Source organism: Diorhabda sublineata, chromosome X (assembly GCF_026230105.1).
Source record: "Diorhabda sublineata isolate icDioSubl1.1 chromosome X, icDioSubl1.1, whole genome shotgun sequence".
In the NCBI taxonomy this organism is placed as follows: Eukaryota; Metazoa; Arthropoda; class Insecta; order Coleoptera; family Chrysomelidae; genus Diorhabda; species Diorhabda sublineata.
The window spans coordinates 25,545,398-25,570,070 of NC_079485.1; the positions used below are offsets into that span (position 1 = coordinate 25,545,398).

Genomic DNA, 24,673 nt, shown 5'->3' on the forward strand with positions numbered 1-24,673 from the left:
TTATCTGTTTAAACTTTTAAACAAGTTAAATTACAATTGTTAAATGTAATGCTATAATAGTAGACACAAATTTTCGTTTTCAATATGAAGATCCTGTTTTAACAGAACCGCCACAAATATATCTAGAATAACGATTTTTTAGGTACAGGTAGGTGAAAAGGAAAGGACTATGTAAGTTGCGACAATGGAGACACCAAAAATCTGAAGATTGGAAGTGTGTTCAGAAAAAACTGAAGGTCAAAGCCTCACCGGAAAGGAAATCGTACAGAGTACTTCACTAAATGCGCATGTAGATATTTCTTTATCAAAATAAATGAATTTGCAAATTCTGTACTTTACTTTTTGAAACTATTTTTTCTTAATTGAAAACTATACAGATAAAATTGATTAGGTCGATACATTTAAATTAAGTATAACTATAAACTGCCACTTACTGAAATTTCAAATATTCAAAGGTGATCCATAAAAAATATTCCTCAGTATCTCTGTTACAATATTTTATCTATATTTGCGTTTTGGATAACACAAAAAGTGATAAAAGTTATATAAATTATACATATGTGTATAGAAATAACTATATATCTCATTATTCAAACGAGAAACAATATAAAAGTAGATTTTATATATATTAACGTTGATTATACACTTGATTAGGCAACTCAATATGATTAGGACTTTTTCTTTAGATACGGTAAGCAATACAAGACTCAAGCATTGCATACTTTTTAAAATGAGGAAAACTGATTATGATAATAACATTTTTGTTGTCCATTAAAGGTACATCACAATTATTCACTAGTGTACCCATTTTATTTTGTGAAAATGTGACCTCATTGGATTGAAAATATTCAAGATGATCTAATAAAATTTTGGACAAGTCTTTAATATTCTACAACCTTTAGAGTCATCTAAAAATATTAAGTACTTAGAAAAAACATTTCTTTTTGTCTTTGACCAGCAATTCACGAGTGCCAGAGCCAAAACTTTTTGGAATGCTTTAATTGTACAGACTTAATAGAATTTAGTTGTAAATTTCCTGTTATCCATCTCCAGTTATTTGATGAAGATCTAGATGAAGTGCTTGAAAGTTTTTAAGCGAATTTTAAAATTTTAGTTACGCTTAAGGCATGCCCGGTCCTGTCTAAATTTAATAATTAAGAATCTAACTTCTGACTTGGTAAAAAAATACAGATGCAGCTGGAGGCAAGGAGGATGGATGAACGTTAAAATAATCAGTGACTGTTTAAGTCATGTATGAATACACTGAACTCCGTCAGGCCAGTCAATACTGTTAACTATGTCTGTTACCACGTGTGTTGTAAAAACACTCCTCTTTTTAAATCTATATCTATTAACACATGTTCAATCAAATGAGGGAAATGCTACCGAAAATTGTGTTCAATTGTACGAAAAAGGGGTAGAAGCTTATTTGGAGAATAGTTGGGGAGATTGTGTAACTTATTTTGAAGAAGCTATAGTGAAATACAGAAAATATCGGAAGCAAGTATCAAGTTGTAGATTAAAGTGTAAAAATGATGCTGAACTCTCCGAACCTCTATATCCTGTGGATTTAGAAAATTTATTATTTTTTGAGAGAGCGATTAGACAGACTTTGTGCATTATAAAGTGTGAAAATGAAAATAAAAATATACTGGAAAACTACAATGTTAATCTGGAAACCGGCAGTTTGTTTGAACAACAAAAACCTTATGAATATTTACATATTTGTTACTTCCAGGTAAGTACTGGATTTTTTAAAGGATCTAAATTACTGTTCAAATATGTATTATAAAAATTAAGTTCATTGACAGTTACGCAATTGTTTTGAAATTGAAAAGGAATACAAAAATAGTAATTCAATTATATGAGACAATATTAAAATTTACTTTTACTTACGAAAAATTTTTATTTGGGAGTTTATTAACATATTTTGGACTTTTATTAAATATAGGATTATACGTAGGAAAAATAATGTCTAATTAGTGCTATCTGGTATTGGGTATTCGAATGAACAATTTTGGATAATAAAAAAATATTTGAAAGTATGTAACTAAGTAATAAAAGCCTTTTAAGGAAAAATGTACATAAAGAATATATTATTTTTACCTTATACACATATATATGGACTTCTTAAGTTCAGCTAAATCTTATATAGTATATTCTAAATCTTATTTTTATATAATTAATATTTCGTTCCTATCATAATAATTCTATTTTTTTTGTTAACCTTGTCCATTTGTGTAACGAAGTCATTAAATTTATAATTTGGGAGCAACAATTACCAATTGAGATAAAATTATCTATGCCATAAGTTTCAAATGTTTATATTTTACTGTACAGAGAGTGGTTTAGCCATTCGTGTAACAATTAATTGATAAGTTTTTTCAAAATTGACAATTCTACGAAATAGGTAGGCTCTTAATTTTGTTCATATTGATTCTTTGACATGGAGGATCAAGTGGGATAATCATTTACATAAATACGTGTATGCATCATATTTATATTTTCCAAGGAAATATTAACCTTTTATCAATAATATCGATTTGTTTATTCTCGATACACTTGCTTTGCCAAAGTACTTTCGCAGATGGTGGATTCGAATGTTATTTTTGGATGTTTTGTAATATCCTAGTTAAATTATTTCTAGTTCTTATTATTCGGTTTATGACGCGTGTGTAGTCACAGTAATAAATATATTTATAGTTTTGTTTATTTCGTAAGAAAAACTAGACATTAATAATACCTAATTGAGGAATTGAAAAAAAACATTTACAAACAAGTAACAAAATGATAATCCTTACTAGAGAAAATTGTTTTAATATATGTTTGATGTTCAGTGACGTAAAACACGATTCAAAATTTTATGCATTCCCTTCTATATTCAAATAATTGGAAATTGTTGATCTTTCCATTCTTAATATCTTGGTTCCACATTTTACTGGTTTACTTAACACTCTTGTATAATATCTTCATTTTAAAATGTCTCCCACCCGAATTTTCAGATAAATGACTGTAATTTTTACTTGAAGCAAAAAATTTGGTGAAAGAAAAAATTGCCAAAGGATTCTGGCATCTTCAGCGGCTTTTTATAGTTAAAATAACATTGTTTAGTAACAGTAGACAATAATTTAAAAATAGAATTTTCATATTGGAAATAGATTATCAAAGCTTTTCGAATTTGCAAATTGAAATAATTATAATTATAATTAAAACCACACTCTATTAAAACACCAAATTGCTATAAACTTTTATACTCGTAATGAGAGTAAGCTCCCGGTTTGTTCTGAATTATGTCCAATGCTGGTACTACGAAGTACCTGGCCCAACAAAAAGAAAACACAAAAATTCTGGAAAATAATATATTTATTCTCTAATCTCCTTCTAGCTCTTTACACTTTTCCCAGCGATGTTCAATAAGTTCGATACCCATTTTATAATAATAATTGCCAAGATCCTCAAAATATTCATTAACTGGCGACATCATCTTTTCATTGTTGGAAAATCTTTGACTACCGAGCCATTTTTCATGTCTGGGAACAGAAAATAATCGGAAGGTGCTAAATCTAGCGAATAGGGTGTATGATGTAGCAATTGAAACTTTAATCCATTAATTTTGGCCAACAACACTTTCTTTTTAGTCGAATACGGCCGCTTTTGCTCGATTTATTCGCTCAAACGTTGCAATAAGTTCGCATAATACTTGTCGTTAATAGTTTTATTTTTTTCAAGATAATCAATGGAAATTATCCCACGCACATCCTAAAAAGCCAACCCCATGACCTTGCCTGCAGAGGGAACGGTCTTTACCTTCTTTGGAGCCGGTTCTCCCTTTTGAGTCCATTGCTTTGATTGTTCTTTTGTTTCGGGTGTGAAGTGATGGATACATGGTTATGAAACGGCACAAAAAATTCGGCTTTATTTCTGTAAAACACTCGATGGAAACATCTTCACGACGTTGTTATTGTTTCACTTTTTAAAATGCCTATTATGTCTGTTAGCTGGCGCACATTCAGTCGACGATCATTCAGTACCTCTTTGTGGATTTTTTTTAATATTTCTGGACTCGTCACCTCATTTGGTCGACCACTGCGATGATTGTCCTCGCAGGTCGTACGGCCTTGTTTAAACTCTGCTATCCATTATCTTACTGTTGATAACGAAGGATCAGTCTCACCCAGAGTAGACTCATTCAGCTTTTATATTAGTTTGGTTGAGACCTTTCAAATAAAAGTATATGTTTACAAATTAAATGAAAACATTCAATATTGATGGCTGCCAAACAAATACTAAACAACGTAGCGTCTTCAAGCTCGGAACATATGCTGTACACATTGTGTACTTCGTAATACATTGGTATTTTCAAGCAATTACCGCTATCTCTAGGTCAGGTCAGATATTTCTGGGACCATCCTCGTAAATTGGCTTTATAAAACTCATACAGTCATCATCATCGAATAACATCCTCTTTGTGGTCCAAACATATTATATTAGCTGGCTGTAGATCTTCCAGCTTGTTTTTCCTGTCTTGTTTTTCTCTTTTCTAAGGTCTATTTCGCGATGTGTCTTAAATTTCAATTCATGTCTTATTTAATTTATTCTATCTATGCATGATCAACATTTTCAGGTTAATTTTGATTTACATCAACAATATCACACTAATATTAGATCTGTTTTTAGCTCCAGATATTGTGTGATAATTTTTTTAAGTAATTTAAGTAACGTATATTGTGGGTAGGTGACAAAACAAATTCTTTCATATATATTTATGTATAAATTTGTGGGAAAATATATTTCCAACTATGAATTTGTTTACTTTAGTTCAATTCATCCCCACTCCAAGCAAAATAACTTCATTAAATCATAGCTTAATACTCAGTTTCGTATGTTTGTCTATCTGCTATTTATTTAGAACTAATTATTTTGTTATTCTTATTTAGAATTTTTATTTTCTCAATTTATCAAATGTTTCTCTGTAATTTTTTAGTGACTTTTCATGTCTATGTTTTTGGCTCGAACTCGCATATTACATCATAACTAATTATGAACAGTCGGGGGATATTAATTTCCACATTAAAAAGTTATGAGGTTTTGAAATTTGTAGTCTATCACAATAAAATTGAGTAGAAACCAGTCATAAATGCTCTCCTGAATATATGAAAGAGAATTTGACGTGGACATTCCCTCATTCAATCTCTCCAGAATTGTGTTTCTACTTTAAATTTAAATAATAATTCCCTTACGCTAAACGATTAATTGTAATACGATCGATTTTGATATTTATATTTCAAAGAACATATATAGATAAGAATGCAGTTATAATAAAACTTGTTCCATAATTAAATTTTTTTCAAAATCCCTTCAATTTTCACCAAGTCTCTAGTCGCCCTTTCTCCAAAACATCCCCAAACCATTACCGAGCCTCCGCCGTGTTTTACAGTCTAAATTACAAATGAATCCGTTCTTCGTGTGACCTGTGCACTAACATTTTTCTCTTTGACCCAGAAACCTCAAATATGACTCATCAGTCCATAAAACCCACTCCAACTTTTCATGCGCCCAATTTTTATGTTCTTTAGCCCACCACAACCTATTAATTTTATTTTGACGAGGTTTCTTGATGCCATCTTTCCAAAGAGGCCGGCTTCTCTCAATCTCCTTTTCACTGCAGAACTACTTGAATGCAGTTTCCTAGATTCTTTTATCTGGGCCCATAGTCGATCACGTTTACTGATCCATACCATACGTTTATCTTTAACGGTTGTGGTATTCGAGCTGCTAGTGGATGCAGATTTTTCCACGATGTAGTCGTGCTATTTTTAATTCGGCGACAATGGTACGGTAAATTTTGCCTAGACTACGAAGACTTGCGATTGATGAACGAGTTTCAACCGATAGTTCCTTGGTTTTACTTATTTTCGAACTTCCCACAAGTCTAGATAAATATACGGACTTCACAAAAAGATGTTTTGGTTCAAAAAGTATAAATCACAGCACGTTCTTGCGTCTCACAGGGTTAAAGGGCTAAAGGGACTAAATTACAATCATAAACACCGAAACAATAGTTCACAGTTAAACAATAAGTAACAAATCAGCTGGTACTCGCAAGTTTTAACTTGTTGCACTTACAAAACATTAACATGTGCTTAATGAAAGATAAATTTGTTAAAGTGTAGCATTCTAAAATGTAATTAATGAATTATGGGATGGGCAAAACTTTTAACTGTTTGTGTAATTGTTGATCCGGAAATGTTTGTCATCAAAATTTATAAATATCGGTCTTATTAATGTTACAATTAAAAACAAACAAATCGTATTTTTAGATTTATGTGGTATTAGATACAGTAATTTGCGCTTGTTATTTCATTATACACATGGAACTATGATTTCCATGATTATACATCACTTTGTTGTAAAATTGTTTAGGATTCGCTGCCAACGAACATAAAATAAGAAATAAGAACCACACACATTCATACTCAAGTGCAAATGTTATCTTATAACTTTTATTATTTATTATAATACACAGATATTTGACAGTTTGTATGAGTAATAAAATAAATCTTATTGTAAGAAGAATTAAAAAACAAACCAAGCAATAATTAAACAACATTAAGGGTAGAAAATAAATTTATTGGTCGAATCTTCATTAGTTTTACTTTGCAATGATATTAGTATTCTTATATCCACATAATAATTTTGTTTTTAAAAATATATTTTTAGACAAAGCAACTAGTAAAGGCTGCATCATCGGCATTTACATATTTAGTTGCACATCCTGATGATAAAATTATGTCTCGTAATCTGCAACACTACTTTGACCACGATGTTGATAAGAAGGATATTGTAAACTATGAAGCCAAAGTAAGTTGATAGTTGATTTCGTCATTGATATCAAAATGAATAATGATTCATTTGTAAAGTTTTTCAAATCAGATTTTGAGAAATTTATCATTATATAGAAATAACTGTTAAGAATAGAGTTGTCAGATTTTTTTCAGCCTATAAGAAGCAAAAATACGGGAATTTAGTTTTTTATAAATTTATATAGTGACATTCTTTATTTTTCGACTCGTTATTTATTAAACTAGGGACAACATTTTTCTTCCCACGAAATATTTAGAGCTTCCAAAAGCGAAGGATAAAATTCTGAAAATGCTAGGGATTTCGGCACTGGCAAACTTCCTTCCAAGTTTCAATTGCTACCATAAGCAATCAGAAGTTTTATTAAATTATATTTATTCTATCTTAAAATCTTCCACAGTTTATTGAAAATTGTTGTAGTTTATTTCAGATTTAGTTTAAAAAGAAAAGAAAAGAAAATATGTAGAAATCCTTTGTACTCTCTCCCATTATATCTATCCATTCTGCTGAACTGTTTGCCATTCTAGAAGCAATTTTAGAAAATTGGATCTAAGAATAACCTTATCTCAAAGTTCACTAACGGCAATCTGGGAACAATATCCCAACCATCCTATTACCATTCATATTAAGAAGGAGCTACTCATTCGTAGAAACAACAAGAAAATGTTAATTTCATGTGGGTTCCACCCCCCAAGGGAATAGAGGGAAATAAAAGAGTAGATGGATTAGCAAAAAATGCATTCAGCGAGCAATCAAGAGTAACTTTATAGTACATACCGATTTCAAACCATTTTTTAAGAAGTAAAACCAAGAAGAATGGCAAGGAAAAGCAAATCAAATCAACACGAACTTACGAAATTGTTAAAAATTATCAAGACCATAACTCCAACCATATAGGTAGAAGTGAACAAGTAATCCTCTTCCGTCTAAGAATCGGACATACTCTTATCACACATTACTACCTCCTAGCGGAAAACACCCCTTAATTGACTGTTTACAAAATGACAATGAACGAAAAATTAATTATCACATTCACTGGAAAAGTTACTACACGAAGACCCAAAGAAACTTATGAACTACCTGAAAGACTGCAAACTAAGCAATAGAATCTAGACTTAACGATCTAATACATTATACCTTAATTACACGCAAACAACCCTGCGTGGTTGATGCGTAAAAAAAATTTTAAAAAGAGGACCTTGGAGAGAATATTATTTTCTGAAAAATTTATGTCGAAAACAGATAGCCTGTAAAATTATTGTTGAACTGTAGAAAAAATCGCGATCTTTTCGCGAATCCCATGCATTTCAGTATGCATCTCCACAAATAGATAGAGTAATCTTCTTTATTTTTACGTCTTCTGAAAACATAAAGTTTTGAACACACGACAAACATGCCAAAGTTTTTTTCAGTTCGTCTTCATTTGTGATTATTTTATCTATTGAACCCGGACATTAATTGCGAAGCTCCAGGAAATGAGATTTTAGGGCAGGCCAAATTTTTATGAATCTTTCAACAGCAGGGCCAGGAGATAAAAGTCTAGTTGTTACATATTTCATTATTCCTACCACTTCATCTCTTTCTCTTCAAATTGGTGTTCCAAGCCTAAGACCTACTAAAGTCACCCAAAATTTTTAGTATCAAACTTCAATGTCCACTTTCATTTTATTGGTACTATGCTTTGCAGCATTATGGAAAATATGTATAAATTGAATGAGTTTCGCCGAAGTTTACAGTCCTATTATCAAAAGAAAATGCTGATACTCTATTTAAAGATAATATATTTTTCTCCATAGTGTCTTAATAATTAGTTACTTCATTTGCTGGTTGCATTCTACGAAATTAAAAAGACGATTTTTAATCTCTATATCAAAGTATCGTATGCAAATTTGAAACGGTACGAATACGGGATAGGGTTAGTCCCGCCGGGACATCTCAAACTAAACCTAAACCACGGGACGTCCCGGGAAATACGGGATATCTGGCAACCCTAGTAAAGAATCAAAAAGAGTAACTTCGTTCCAAGTACATTGTGTAGATATACTCATTTTTTTGTATTTTAGGATTATGTTTACCTCTACATCCATGGTGCAGATGCATACGAAAAAAAAGGCTGGGAATCAGTTGTATTTAATATGGAAGAAAGTTTAGTAGATTATTTACAGGCGGAAGAAGAGTGTAGGGCACAATGTGAAGGTCCTTTCGATCATGGATGGTATCCAGATTTTATAGCATCCATTTCAAGTAAGTTTTTACGTAACAAACCAGACAGACATGATATATAGCTAATATTTCTAAATCTAATCTTATACTTTGTTTGGATTGATTTATTTATTTTTTAGTTTTGTCTATACACACTTTTCAAAATTACTTGACAATCTTAAATTAAGTTCAAAAGTTATAGTTATTTTAGTGAAGTAACTTTTGTTTATCTCAATATTATGATTAAACATTGCTCTTTGATTTTATGTGACTCAGCACCACTAAAGAGTTACATGCTGACTTTGAACGCGTTTCCAAAAATTCGATGGACGTTGAACGCGCTAGAATTTTCGCAGACGATTAAACATTACTCTTTGATTTTATACGACTCAGCACCACTGAAGAGTTAAATGTTATGCTGACTTCAAACGCGTTTCCAAACATGTAAAGGACGTTGAATGTGTCAGAATTTTCGCAGACAATAAAAAATGTCCATAAAATCGCTTAGCTTATCGTAAACTGACATTGTATGATCTAGCAAAAGACTTTTATACATCACTTTTTCTGATGATTAATTTTTGAATGTATAAAAGTATGTTGTTAAGAATTAACCAAAAAACTCATATATTTTTGAATTTATATAAATTTTCATATTGAAGATTATTGGTATTATGCTTATGAGAAAAATGTTAGCTAAATACGTCTTGTTACTAAGCATTTAACAAATTTTTATATATTGTTACATTTCTGTCAATTTGTATAGTTTTCTTTTAGATCATTTCACAGTATGCTTAAAATGCAAACAGGCATGTAAAAAAACTTTGAGCTCATTAAATGGGGAAATACATGATGATTTATTACCTAGTCATTATCACTACTTGCAGTATGCCTATTATAAATGTGAGTATTGGATTTATATAATTTTGATTCTCGAATTAATTTTGTATGACTAATAAGTATGGTAGTTACCTACTATGGATACAAATTTGTGAAGTTGCAGAAAAAGTCACCACATATTAGAGGAAAATGTTCTACCGTACCTACAATCACACTAGTGTATACTCGCCAGTTAGTAACGTTATGGATGTTCATTTCCTTTTAATATAATGGCTAGCACTTTGATTCGACTTGTCACCTTCTTCCATCATTATGTAATTATTCACTTTGTGGAGGTGCGATTCATAGTTCATAGTAGTATTGTGGGCCGTTGAGCACATAGGCCTTCAGTTAGGCCCGTCTTGCTCCACTTGACGTTATCAAAGGCCGATGTCCTTTAAGAAGCTGAACCCTTTGACGTTATTAGGTAAGGTGTGAGGTTTGCCCAAGTGTTTGAACTACGCTCGTGGAGTGCTTCGTACTCAAGGACACTCCGGATCGTTCGTAATGCCCATGGTGTGGAGATATCGTCTTAGATGACAGTTTCATATTAAAAGTCCGGTCACTAGTCGGATTTCGCACGTTAGTTGGAGCAGTTGCTTGATGTGATCCGCACAAGGTGTCTCTATCCATCTCTGCTAAGCCCACCTTGAAAGCAGACCGTTGAGAGACGCGATAGCAACATTTTTAGCTACATCATTGATGAGTTCTGGGCTCATGGCTGAGTCCTTCGATCTCAATCTGGTGAGTGAGTCCGCCTTGTCGTTTGCTTTGTTGTGATCGGGAAAAAGATTAGCTTATTTTTGGGTGTCCTCCGAAGAACTCTGCTGCCAAGTCGTTCCTCCTGGAGTCACCAATCCACTGCTTCCCCTAAGTGATATGTGCTTCCAAACCTCTATCGTTAACGATCGTAAACGCCATTTGGTCGCTGCCCATCAAATGATTGGGCAATCACCTGTGGCTTGCGTCCTGATTTTTGCCTGGCCAGTTGATCCAGCATGCAGTTCTTTGTGGATGTTCAGCCTGTATGCTGTCCTCATGGTTTCGATGGAGATACCATTATTATAAATAATACTACAATAAAAATTTTCACAATCTAATGCATAACTCCCAATCAATAGAAAACATTTTTCAATATAGCGTTGCATTCATGGTGCCATTACTGCTGCCCAGTATATTTTGAGTATGGTCAGCATCACTTATGTGACTAAATTTTCAAAAAACTATTTATGTTGTTGATGGTAACTTAAAACTATTCATGTTTTAGTGGGTAACCTTAAAGCAGCTTGTCAAGCTGTAGCCAGTTATCTTTTGTTTTATCCAGATGATGAAACCATGCTAGATAATATGAGGTACTATTATAAACAACCAAAGATTCAAAAAGATTATTTTCATCCCAGAGAGGTAAGTCCCTGATTTTATAACGTCTACTTTATAGTCAGGATTATGAAAGTAAGATTTGAAAGAATGAAATATTTGATCTGAAAGTGAAAAAAATTTATTTCACACATTTTTTAATTTTCAGGAAGCTACTAGATATGTACAAAGACTAATTTATGAAAACAGAATCTTAAAATTTGTGAATAATGAATTTAAAGAAATTGCATCAAAAACAAAAGGCGAAGAAATAAAGGTAAATGTGTAGATATTTAGTTAAATTTGAATTAAAAAATTGAACAGTGTCAAATTCTGTGGGATTAAATAATTTATACTTTTATTTTGTTTTAAATAAGATTTTGTAATTTTAATCATTTTTAACAAAAAATGATATAATCCTTTAAAGGAAACGATATGTATTCCGTATTCCTGAATAGTTAGTATAAATAAAAACTAACAGATTACACAGAAGATGCTTTCAGTTATTGCATCAATATATTATTATCAGGGTTCATGCCCTGCTTTTGCTTTAAATAGATTTAAAAATGAAAAGCTAAATCTATGTCGTATTTCAAATATTGATTGCCCGGATAGCGATAAAGAAACAAATCTTTCTAACAAAAGTCAATTTTTAAAAATCTGTTATTGATTACTGTATAGTTGCATATAGGATGCCATGACAAAATGATAAGAATTTGTCGCGTGTTAGTAAATTGATAAGTACTCAGCAAAGTTGTGAAGACATGAATAATTGTTCTGATTGTAGTCGCCATAAAATTTTTTTTAGATTAAGTAGAAAGTAATTTCGTTTTATGCAAAAATCCTGAAACATATTCTTCCAGTGTTAGAAACAGGTCAAAGTTTTTAATTTAGATATAGTTTTTCAATAAAATAAAATAATAAAAATGAAACAAATGAAATGTTATATTCTAATCTAATGAATAATTTAGTTATTCATATATGATAAACTTTAAAGTGAGTATAATGATAGACTTTTTAAATTTTGTTTTATAATAGGTTGTCCAAAAAGTAATTCCCGATTTTTATAGTAGTTAGTGTTGGTATCGTCGGTATATCGATAATCATTGAGCTAACTTTATGTAAGTTTTGAAGGTTACATTTTTCCAAAGAGAGTTTGTTAGTTTTTAAAATAAGTAAAATAAACTATGCAATGTATTGCAAACACGCAGAGAAATTTGTGCTGTTTATAGTGACAATAAATGATCGTAACGTCTGTAATTGGTTTGAACGTTTCCATGGTGGAAAAATTTGACATTCCATATCACTGAGAATTTTGCAGTCGAGATAGATCGAGAAATAAGCCTGTTTGGAATCATTTGAACTCGACGTACAAAAAATCTACAGAATCTCTATTGAGTTCACTGCATGAAATTTTAATTAACCGTAACAAAATCTGCAATACTTTTTGAAAACTAAATGAAGTGGAGCAGTTTCTCATGATATTAATAACGGGCGAGGAAAGATTAATGAATATAAAAATTTGTAACTCAACAACCGTTATCATAGCGAAGTGAAGGGATACAAAAACTGCAAACCCCTTAATGACGGCCAGGAAGAAGAGGTCTTGTCTATGATACCATTAGAAAGGAATTATATACTATGAAATTCTGAAACCTGCTCAAAAAGTCGACTCATTTACTATATTGTTAACAAATGGAGGTAATTCAAAAGAAGCGCCTGGGACTAATCAAAAAAACAGATATCAGATTGACTGAATTTGGGCAGTTTTAACGCACCCACCGTATAGTTCGGATATTGGACTATAACTTTAAATAAGAAACTTTATTGATGGAAAAAAATTGGGCAAAAAGGATACTTTAAAAATCATGTCGCCACAAAACTACAGAATCGATGTAATTTTGTATTTTCAATCAGTTACATCATTTTGCTAGCCGTTACCATTAAACATGGATGCAGTAAGATGGCACAACCCATCATAATCGATCGAAAGTTTACCCGTGGTTAAGGAAATGTTCTCAAACAAATTGACCTCTCCGAAGACACATTTAATGGCCTCCCCGCAGCCCAGAACTATCTCCAGCTGATTTCATTTCATGGGTTTGTCTTAAAAGTAGAGTCTACGTGAACAAACCAGTAACAATAATCTACTTAAAGAAGATTTGTCAAGAAATGGGTAAAGTACCCAGCGCTATGTGTAATCTAAGGATTAGGATTTAGGAACGCCAGCGGAAAGATGGGGGCCACTTGGAAGACATTATTCTTAAGAAATATTTTGCGATTTTATGTCCTTTATTATGAATAAAGGTTTTTTTGGATAAAGTGTGTCTTTTTTTTCATGGCAATACAAAAAATGCAAAAATACATGGTAGTCTATGTTGACTATGTTGAGGTCAAAGTTAACATTTTTTATATTTTGATACAAGAAGAATAATGCTCGTTATATAAAATTTTGTGTCGTTTTGAAATTGAGATGAAAAAGTTGTCGATACTTATCGCCCGTTCTATACTACTAACCGTATCTATATTAAGCAAACGGTTGAGGGGCTCATATTGTACCTTTGGACATTAACGAACTGTATTTAATCATTTTTGGTAGCATGTGGTTGATTTATTAACTCTGTACTTTAACTTCCAGGGTGTATCTTCTGAAATTGACAGTACTGCAACTGCTAATTCTTGATTTATGCTTTTTGGACTACTGCTCTGTTTTAATTAACATGTTGAATATTAAATTTGTACATGTGATATGTGTGTATAAAGTATTTTAATAATAAATTATTTAAAATATTCCTACTTGTATTTTGATTAACCCTTGAACGTGAATATCTACATTTATCTATAACACTTATCGCTTAACTGAAACTGAGACAAGCACTGTTAACTCACGCTTAGACCTTTCTGACTTCAAGCGAATATGTATGGAAAGGAATTTTTTGTATAACTGTTATAATATTGACACTTTCAATGACAGTGTAGGTAAAGTGACGTTTACAAAGTAATGCAACTTCTAAGTTTTATTGGGAACAATATACAATTTGATATCAAACATTTCAATGTATGAACATTAAGATGAACAATTGATGACATAAACCTTCTGATTTAGAAGATTTTTAATTAGTCGAGATGCCAATTTCATCAGCATTAGATGTCAATTCAAAAAATGAAGTGGATGTATAGCTGCAGTTTGCATTAGACATAATTATTTCAGCAATTGCCATTTTATGAATAATATATATTGATCGATGTAGCTTTCAGCTACTGTTGTAGATTTTCAACCATCATTCGTGTTGGTTATTTACGATATATTTGCGCACGACCGTTCGGGTTGCGCCAGTTAAATTAGCTATTAGATCTACACGGCATAGATTATAACGTAGCTAGATTATTCAATTGGTCGACTTTTTTTTTAAAGTATAGGGCGACAGCGAAGTATTAAACATTTTCTTTTGGATAAGTAACAGCACATGTTGTATTAATTTAGATTATTATTACTATATTATGTAATTATAATTTTTTTAGAGGTTTGCAGCACTGCAGATCTTATGCATTAGCCTTCCTGCCTAAACGTATTTACATCGATAGTAGGCACAGTAAATTTATGATTTTTTATTTTAGAGACTGATTACAGTTTTTGGAATTTGAGCAATCAATTATTTATATATTCATTTAATATCATCTACTAATGAATCGTACAACTTTTCACGTTGACAGACTCCATATACTCCGGAAATACTAGAAATTTTTACCAACAAGTATTTTTATCTAGCACCTAATTTAAGAACCTTTGCTCTAGTTCAACGTAATTTTTCTTTTTTCTTTTTAAGAATACTATTTACTTACATCGACCCCATTTTTAACCATCGCACTTTATTTTATCATGAAAATTGGCGAGCTGCATACTTTTTATTTCACTTTCAGATATGACAAAAACGGGTTCACAGCGGTTTTTGATTTTAAACCTTTTACGAAAGTTAGAGTACGAAGATTTTCCCTGAAGTACCTGGCCCAACAAAGAAAACACAATTTTGGCCATTTCAATAACGGATGTGTGAGCTGGTGCATTGCCTTGAAACATTTTCTTCTTAACCAATTGCGGCCGTTTTTGCTTGATTTCTTCGCTGAAACGTTGCTAGAAGTTCGAATAATACTCGCCGTTTGGAGTTTTTTCTTTTTCAATGAAAACTATCCCACGTGTATCCCAAAAAACAGACGCCATGATATTGCCTGCAAATGCAACTGTCTTTGCCTTCTTTGGAGCCGGTTCTCCCTTTTCAGTCCATTGTTTTGATTGTTCTTTTGTTTCGGGCGTGAAGTGATGAATCCACGTTTTATCCATAGTTATAAAACGGCACAAAAAAATTCAGCTTTATTTCTGTGAAACATTGCCAAACACTCGATGGAAACATCTACACGACGCTGTTTTTGCTCAATTGTGAGCAAATGCGGCACTCATCTTGCGCACAGGTTTCTCATTTCCAAATTTGCAGTTAATATGCGATTTACCGCATTTTTAAAATGCCTATTATGCTCGAGTACTTTCAGTCGATCCAGTACCGATTTGTGGATTTTTTTTAACATTTCTGGATTCATTTGGTCGACCACTGCGATTGGTCTACGCAGGTCGCACGGCCTTGTTTAAACTGTGATATCCATTATCTAACTGTTAATAACGAAGGAGCAGTCTCACCCAGAGTAGAATCTAGTTCAGCGTTTATATTGGTTGGGATAAGTCCTTTCAAATAAAAGTATTGTATCACAGGTGGATCAATTTTTTCCATGTTTACAAATTCACTAAAAACGTTCATTATTGATGCCTGTCAAACAAATACTAAACAACGTGGCGTCTTTAAACTTGAAACTTCTGCTGTATACATTGTGTACTTCATAATATATTGGTATTGTTCAAGCAACTAGCACCATCTCTAGGTCAGACCAGGTACTTCTGGGGCCATCCTCGTATGTAACCATACTGCTGAGCCGATTTTTATTGAAAAAGGAGGTTCATAATACGAAGTTCTAGAGAACGGATTATTTTTGGAAGATGTTCAGGGGTGTCCCCTGAATGTAAATCCAAGTGGACGTCATGAGGGGGCGCCCTCGCCAGTTTGAAGCGCTGAAATTGAAAACCTATGCGTTATACAAAATGAGTTTCAAATAAAAAAGATGACTAAAATTGTTGTCTATAAAAATAATCTCCACTATTTTCGTCTTAATTTTTCAAGATGGTAGCTTATGCGGGCACCACCCCCCACGAGGCCTTCCTGGATTCACCGATAAGAGACGTAAAAATGTGATTTCATTGAAATACTTTATCTATTTTATTACCAAAATAGGACAGTTATACCAAAAATTTGTATTACATTTGTGTTGCAAGTAAATTTTATTTGCTTGATGTCCATTTATGTAAATATTTTATGTTGAAATATACCGATTTAAGTAGAGCCCCTCACGCTTTTTTACATAAAAAAGATATCTTGTATTAATCACTCTACTCTTATTATAAATGTTGAAAAACTATTTTTGTTTTTGTTTGCTATTGGATTGGATATATGAACTCTTAAGCCGGGTCCACATCTCACACGTAAACTTCAAAACATCCTTTTACAAATTTTTTTTCTAAAAATAAAACAAGTTCACTTCAATTAAATAGTCTGTTCTATCAACATGTATACCAGTGACTTCTGTGATTTACTCGGACCATCAACATGGAACTTACCGTTTCGGTCTGTAGACGAGATTTTTCAGATAACCAAATGTTATTCATCGGGAAAAATACACGTTCAACTGGAGCAGTTATTCCTGCGAGGCACATCCCAAATTCAACTACCTTCAGAATTACATCATAGGAAATGACTGCTTTGCTCAGCTTGGAATAAACTTGTTTCCACCTTTTCTCAACTGCAGTTTTTACCTTGTTTTTATCAACTCTATTCCACTCAGATATATTTCCTGATACTATTTCTTTGACGCACTGTTTCTTAATTTTCATATTTACGAAGTTGTTTGATCTGGTTCTCATCAAACGCAAAGAGGCTGCTTTGGATCTCATCCCATGACGTAGGGGTTTGTAATAAGACCTATTGTAGTTTGTGAGCGCCACAAGAACTAATTTCCAACCTATCTAGGTAGTCTCTAGTACACGAGAAGAAATAAGGGAGAGGGAACTGATCTTGGTGCCGTCTCACTACCCAAAAGTTACACGTATGAGGAATCGGCGCAGTCGAGCTTAACACACATTATATACACTCCACAAAAATTATCGCTTCACTCATTAATTTTTAAATATTTCAAATGTGTTTGAATTTTATTAATATTACGAATTAAAACACCAATAGATACGCCTTTGCAACATTTATTTTATATCAGTTTAATTTATAGTGGACAAAAATGTTGATTTACCAAAACATAGAAAATATCAAAAAAATTGTACAAAACATCAATTCAAAAAAAATGAACGGTGCTTAAACTAAAACCAGCCAATGAATTTCTTATAGAGTGTGTTGCCGCCGCTCGCTCTAATTACAGCTTCCATTCGTGTTGGAAGGCTTCTAAACAGGTTCTGGACGTATCCTTGCGGAATGTTTTCCCAGAAGTTAAAAAGACTATTTTGAAGATCATCTAGTGTTTTTATTGGTGCCGGATGTTGCTGAATTTGCCATCCTAGATGGTCCCAGACATGCACGCAGACGTGCAGGCCAATTCAGGGTGGGTATCTCGACGTCTTGTAAGTACTGCCGAACCACTCTAGCAGCGTGAGGACGAGCATTATCGTGCGTTAGCACAGAGTTGTCACCGATATGAGGCATATATGGCACTACATGAGGTTCTAGGATATTGGTTATGTACGTATCGGCATTTAGTCTTCCATCATTCGCTGGTATTAACTCCGTGCGATCCGCGGAAGAAATTCCTCCCCAAACCATGATAGAGCCACCACCTAAGATTTCAGTTTGACAAAAATTAACCTGATCATCACGTCGCCTATATACTGGGGCACGCCTTTCTGATGAATACAGACAAAATCTTGATTCATCTTGCTACTCGATGTTCTCTGGTAAGACGTGGACCTCTAGCTGGCACTCTGGCTCGTACACCTGCTTCTCTCAGCCTATTTCGAACTGTTTGTAGGCTTATTCGGACATTACGAGCAGCCAACAGATCTGTTTGCAGCCTTTGAGTGGGGGTATGCCTAATTCTTAACGCTAGCTGTTAACTGTTTCTTGGTAGCGAATAACAACTCTGGATATGGTGCTTTGTTGAACTCCAATTACCCCGGCGACGTATCTTTGATAGCGGCCATCTTGTATGAGCGCGATGATTCTAGCGGCTTCTTCATTCGTTACATGTCTTGTTAAACGTTGAGGCACGTCCATTATTAACAAAATAAATTAAAAATTTCACTCTACATTAATACAATTTGCTTAGAAAGTTCTCGATCTCGATGCATTCTCCAAGACAGAAATGATTTACTCGAGCATTTTTGCTTCCAAAAAAATTTGTAATTGTGATATTTTTCGCCCATGATAAGAAAGCAGAAATATCTATTGAGTTGATACATATACAGATTGTCCCAAAAAACTAAAATTAAGTATTAAAAATATCTTAAAATAGCAGTGCTGCGATAATTTTTGTAGGGTGTATATATTAACATACATTTTTTCTAAATCTACTTGAGAATTGATTTCATTATTAATATTCTAGAAGTGAATCTAAATCTTTATCGAATGTGTAATAAGAAATTACCAAGAAACAGTTTTTACTTATTTTATGAAACTTAAATAATTCAAATTTTCGTATTATTGGTAAAAAACGGGACTTTCCATAAACCGACAGGACAACCCCAAAAGGCTAAAATAACTGTCCTGTTCAAAATGTGAATAATTTTTATTATGCTCGTTGAATAATATACTATTATTGAGCAGAAATTTATGACTATAGGAAATAAGCAAGAGTGTTGATGTTGCTATGACTGCTGAAGATTTGAGAGGTTCTAGAAGAATTGTTTTAGACGAAATTTCCACGAAGAAGGAATGCAAGATGATTATGGAAATAGCTAAATATTTTGCGATCCTAGGAGATGGTTACGAAGGCAGAATATCCCCACACACAACGATGGAGAAATTTGAAGGAATTACATTGAGCCGAGTAGCGTTTTTAACTTATTGTAAAATGTTACAATCAAAGTATTTGAAAATATTTTTATACGTCACTGAACAAGCAAGAAAATTAGTTCAACTACACTTCAAAATTGAAAAAGAATTATATTTCTCTTTTACTCATCTTGTCTGCAGATCGGCTTTACCAGGTAGGTATTAAAAAAATACAAAAAAAGAAATTGTATATATTGTAATTATTCAATTGGTTATTAAAATTATACAATTTTTTTTTAGATTCCCCTTATGCCAGAACCGATTTCAGTCACAAAATTCACGCAGATAACTGCATCATCATGAAAAACATGACTTGTATTAGGGATTTTCCGGCTTTTACCTGGAGAGAATATAGTGCTATATTATATTTAAACGACGAATTTGAAGGAGGGGAATTTATTTTCACTTCAGATCCCTTTGGTGAGAACGTTGAGGTAAAAGATCAAAAACCTTTTATTTCAGATCATTTTAAAATCCTCAAATTTCTACATATGGGTGTTTCGGGACTTGACGCAAAAATTTCGGGAGTAGATGACGTGAAAATAATGGGGTGACTCATACGACCACTTGTTTCTGAGTGAGAGAGGCATTTGAAGTTGCGAGATCAGAACGTATATTTCCTAAATTATACATTCGATTATCATGAAATTTTGATGGATTATTACGTATGTCAATGTAGTGTGTTTGACGGACTAAATAATTTATGATAATTCTCTTCAGAATGTCTCATCATGGCGAACGATTTCCTTGGCATGTACAACGATCTAAAACTCTATATATCTCCTAAACCATCAATTTTATCGAGCTAAATAAAAAATACTTTTTTGTTAAAAATCAATTATAAAATTCATTACTGCTCTCTTCAGATTATATATGTTGTTCCTTATAAAAGTTATAGACATACGTAATCATCCATCAAAATTTCATGATGATCGAATATATAATTTAGGAAATATATGTTCTGATTTCGCAACTTTAAAGGCATATAACTCAGAAGTGAGGAGTCGTATATTTTCACGTCATCTACTCCCGAATTTTTTGCATCAAGTCCTGGAACACCCTGTGTAAAGTCTCTTATTAAAATATAAGTATAACCACTGATATAATGGGATAGAAAGGAACCTATTGTATAACTATGAGTTAATCACTTCGTTCAGTTTCTGAACAACAACGAACGTTCACATCATGATCAGACCTCAACTCTCTAATTTTTCTAAGCTTAATGAGGGATTATTGTTTTATGTATTCACCTTTCGCTGGATTATTTAGGAGATACTATGTAGATACATACAAAAATTAGAAATATGCAGACATTATTGAAAGTTATTTATTTGTCAGTTGTCAATATATTATTTTATATGATGGAGATTAGTTTTGAATTTTATCAGACCAGTATTGTATAATATTTTTTGCACAAAAGTCATAAGCGTTTTTATTTAAGTTAACTCACTAGCAACACTCTTGGACTCCCCACATTTTCTAGATTTAAATGAAACAAAATTCTGCCAATACTATTCGTGATTTCATTAACACATTTTGCAGTGTGGTCGAGAATTATTGTCCTTAAAAATAAATTACTCCAATTATGAATTGAACAATTGGTCAACGTCTACGGGATATGGACTAGTATTGTCCATTGACTGTGCCTAAATCATCCTCAAACAAAATATTTCGACCCCTCCCTCTAAAGGAACATCTTTTCTATCTAATCCTGGAATCAACAGAAAAAAGAAGGTTTGTCTACTGCGACAAAAGCCAATTTTTGTGGTCTCTAGGTCACGGTAAGTGGGCGGCTACGTATTGTCTAGTGAGTCTAGAAACCTATAAAGATATTGCTGCATTTCTATCAAATTCCAAAAAAAGTGAAAATGGGAAGTTGCCTAAACTCCTATCAGATCTTCGATAGACCATTTGGGGTTTACTTGGACCACATCACTGATCTAGAATTTGTTCTGAGGACAGGGTTAGTTACGTTGAAGTTGTGCCATACAAAATCGATTCTCTTCATCATTTGTTACTGTTCAGACATAAATAAACTGAGCTCACGTCGCGATAGTAGAGATAGCTTCTTCTATTTTAGTATTTTGTCATTTTTAACTAGATCATATGGAAAGTTAAATTCTTCATTGGTTATTCTAAAATACACGTGAAAAGTTTTGGATCACTTTATATTACTTAAACCAAACGAAGAAATTCGTTCAGTTCTTCTTCTTCCGAGCTCAAATGGTAGACCCAGATTTTGTTTTTTTTAATTTTCCTCCTCGAGAATAATAAAATAAACCTCAGTCCATATTTTCTCTTACCAATCTGAGGAACTGATTGAGTCAGCACTTTTCATGATTGAAAATTCACAATACAACAACACAGCGTGAAACCAAAGGAAAAATTGTCGAATGTACATCTTGATTTGTGCAATAAATTATGGAAAATGATAATTTGATTACTGATCATTTGAGTATATCAAGTATTTTGAGAAATTCGGTGATATGACCAAAATTGTTGATGCAAAGTGAATGTTCTTTACCTATAAAGTAATGAATAAATTGTTTATTTTGAAATTTGAAAACAACCATCATCTTATATTAATCCTCAGCTAATAGCTGGTTATAAATTTTGCTTTACGAAAATTCCTATAGATTTTTTATTATGTTTTACAAATGAGACCCAAGAGTTTTGCTGGTATGTGTATTCTATATTTTAGGTTGAAGTAATCAATAAACAGTTTTTTTATTTTGCATCAGAGTACAGTATATCCCAAGTGTGGCAGATTGGTAGCATTTTCGTCTGGTCCAGAAAATCTACATGGCGTAAAAGCTGTCAAGAAAGGTACTAGGTGTGCAATTGGAATGTGGTTTACTTATGATGAAGAATACTCTGACAATGATAGAGCTTTTGGACAATATATTTTGGATAATAATTTGGAGCATCATGTAGATATTCCTGTAAATATCAACAAATTAAATTTGAACATGAATTGAATGAAAGCAACGAACTCAACCAAAAAATTTAGATGGTTCGTAGTGTTTGTTTTTTAGTATTTACTATATGTGAAAAAAACTAAACCAACTTACTACAATGCTGCCATTACATATTCTAGTTTTCTTACTTCTCTTTAAAATTCAAATTGGCTACTCCGTAAAAAGTGTCACTTCTTATTCTAGGCTGTTGTATACCTTCACGGTTCTAATTAATAAACTGCATAATAACTCGGAACTTATATTTAAGTATATTTTCTAAATTATACATTCGAACAATATGAATTTTTATTGGATGATTACGTATGTCCATGTAGTGTGTTGGACGGAATTAATTCTACACTACTACACTACTATCGTTGTACATGCCAAGGAAACTGTTCGCCATGATGAGATATTCTGAAAAAAATTATCATAAATTGTAATTATTTATCAAAAATACTTACATGAGGTATTAAAACACAATCAAACATTTCTAATTGACTGCATACAACATCGTGTTACTTACATACGGAAAAAATTGGAATGCAGAAAAATTAAGTTGGTTATCCTACAACTTAATATCAAATAAAAACAAAAAAAACTATAATTAATGTTCGAAGTGGGCACCTTGCAGGAGAATTATCTATCTAGACTGGCCTATACTCGTTGGTTTCTAGATAAACAACGAGTTGATAATACATTTGTTGGAAAAGTACTGTTTACTGATGAAGCTGGTTTCACACGAGACGGTTTCATTAATTCCCATAATTTACATTTATGGGCAGATGACAATCCTCACGGCACAATTCAAACAAAGAATCAACTTTGATTTTGTGTTAATGTGTGGATAGGAATAGTAGGTAATAATTTAGTAGGCCCATATTTTTTTGATATTAACCTAAATGGTCAGCGATACTTGGAATTTCCTCAAAATTATTTCCCACCCATGTTATGTGATATTCCCCTAAACATTCGCACATACATGTGGTTCATGCGCGATGGAGCCACTCTCCACTTCCTAAATCATCTTAATTACATTTTTTATAATAAATGAATTGATCAAGGAGGTTCATTTGGATGGCCACCACTTTCCCTTAAATTAAATACAGTGGATTCATTATTTTGAGGATATCTTAAGAGCTTGCTATATGCAACACCAGGAACGGAATGATCGATGTAATAAACTTCCATTGTCACGCTATACGGCAAAATCTTGGAATGCTATTTCAAGTCAAAGATATATCCTACGTAGACTCCAGAAGTCTACGTAGCTATTTTTTGTTTTTATTTGATAAGTAGGATAGTCAACTTAATTTTGTCGACAGTATGCAGTTCAATTATTTAATGTAAGTATTTTTTCTTCAGTATATTTCTTTATGGCGAACTGTTTCCTAGTACAACGATCTAAAAATCTACATATCTCCTAAACCATAAATTTTATCGAGCTCAACAAAGAGTACCTACCTTTTTGTTAAAAAATCGATTGAAAAATTCATCAGAACATATAATTTATAGATTGTATAGGTTTTCCCTGAAAAAGTTACGGAATGTTAACCATTGGCATAAGCCGCCACTGACCTTCAAATAGTAGTGTAGAATTATTTATTCCGTCAAAGACACTACATGAACAAACGTAATCATCCATTAAAAATTCATAATGGCCGAATGTATAATTTAGAAAATATACCCAAATATAAGTTCTGATTTCGCAGCTTTAAAGGCCTATAACTCAGACACGAAGAGTCGTATGAGAAAATTTTCTATGCCAGCATTATTTTCATGTCATCTATTCACTCCCGAATTTTTTGCTTAGATTCCCGGAACACTTCGTATAATATTTTCATAGCTTAGCCTCTCTCTTAGCATTAATTTACTATTACCTGGTCGTGTTTACTGATTTTTCGTTCCATTTGTGTGCTAATTATTTTTTTAGACGTCTGATGTTTTTATTGTATAATATCTTCTGCAATAACATCATTCCATTTCATTCATTTCTCGTCATCACAAGATTATTATAAATACTTTTTATTTTTTCTAATGGTTTATTGCATCTCATTTCTTTGTGGTTTAGAAATGTTCTCTCTTCTTATACGTTGTCCGATAAATACTTAGTTTAAGAAGAAAAACTAATATTTTGGAATAATGACGATTCCTTTTTTAATATAGTCTATTTTTATCCCGTCCGAAAGACAAAAAGAAGTAGAGAATACGGTGGATAAGGCAACATTTCATACCCAGAGAGAGAAATGCTTTATTGTCAAAAATTTG

General features: G+C 32.4%; 1 protein-coding gene across 1 annotated transcript; it reads left to right on the forward strand.

Moving 5' to 3' along the window:
- Positions 1-1,230: 1,230 nt before the first annotated feature.
- LOC130450724 (prolyl 3-hydroxylase 1-like) lies at positions 1,231-22,494 on the forward strand. Its single transcript, XM_056789307.1, has 9 exons — positions 1,231-1,738; positions 6,721-6,861; positions 8,925-9,105; positions 9,838-9,963; positions 11,207-11,343; positions 11,465-11,580; positions 19,251-19,603; positions 19,689-19,882; positions 22,190-22,494. The coding sequence occupies exons 1-9, from the start codon at positions 1,298-1,300 to the stop codon at positions 22,424-22,426; spliced, it is 1,926 nt and encodes a 641-aa protein (XP_056645285.1). The 5' UTR covers positions 1,231-1,297; the 3' UTR covers positions 22,427-22,494.
- The last annotated feature ends 2,179 nt before the right edge of the window (positions 22,495-24,673 follow it).

What these genes read in the sequence shown, in the direction of transcription:
- LOC130450724 (XM_056789307.1), top strand. Translation starts at nt 1,298, where the DNA reads ATGTCTGTTACCACGTGTGTTGTAAAAACACTCCTCTTTTTAAATCTA. An exon ending in GAAGAAATAAAGGTAAATGT is followed by an intron (nt 11,581 to 19,250) that starts GTAGATATTTAG and finishes AATAAGCAAGAG; the next exon opens with TGTTGATGTTGCTATGACTG. An exon ending in CTGCAGATCGGCTTTACCAG is followed by an intron (nt 19,604 to 19,688) that starts GTAGGTATTAAA and finishes ATTTTTTTTTAG; the next exon opens with ATTCCCCTTATGCCAGAACC.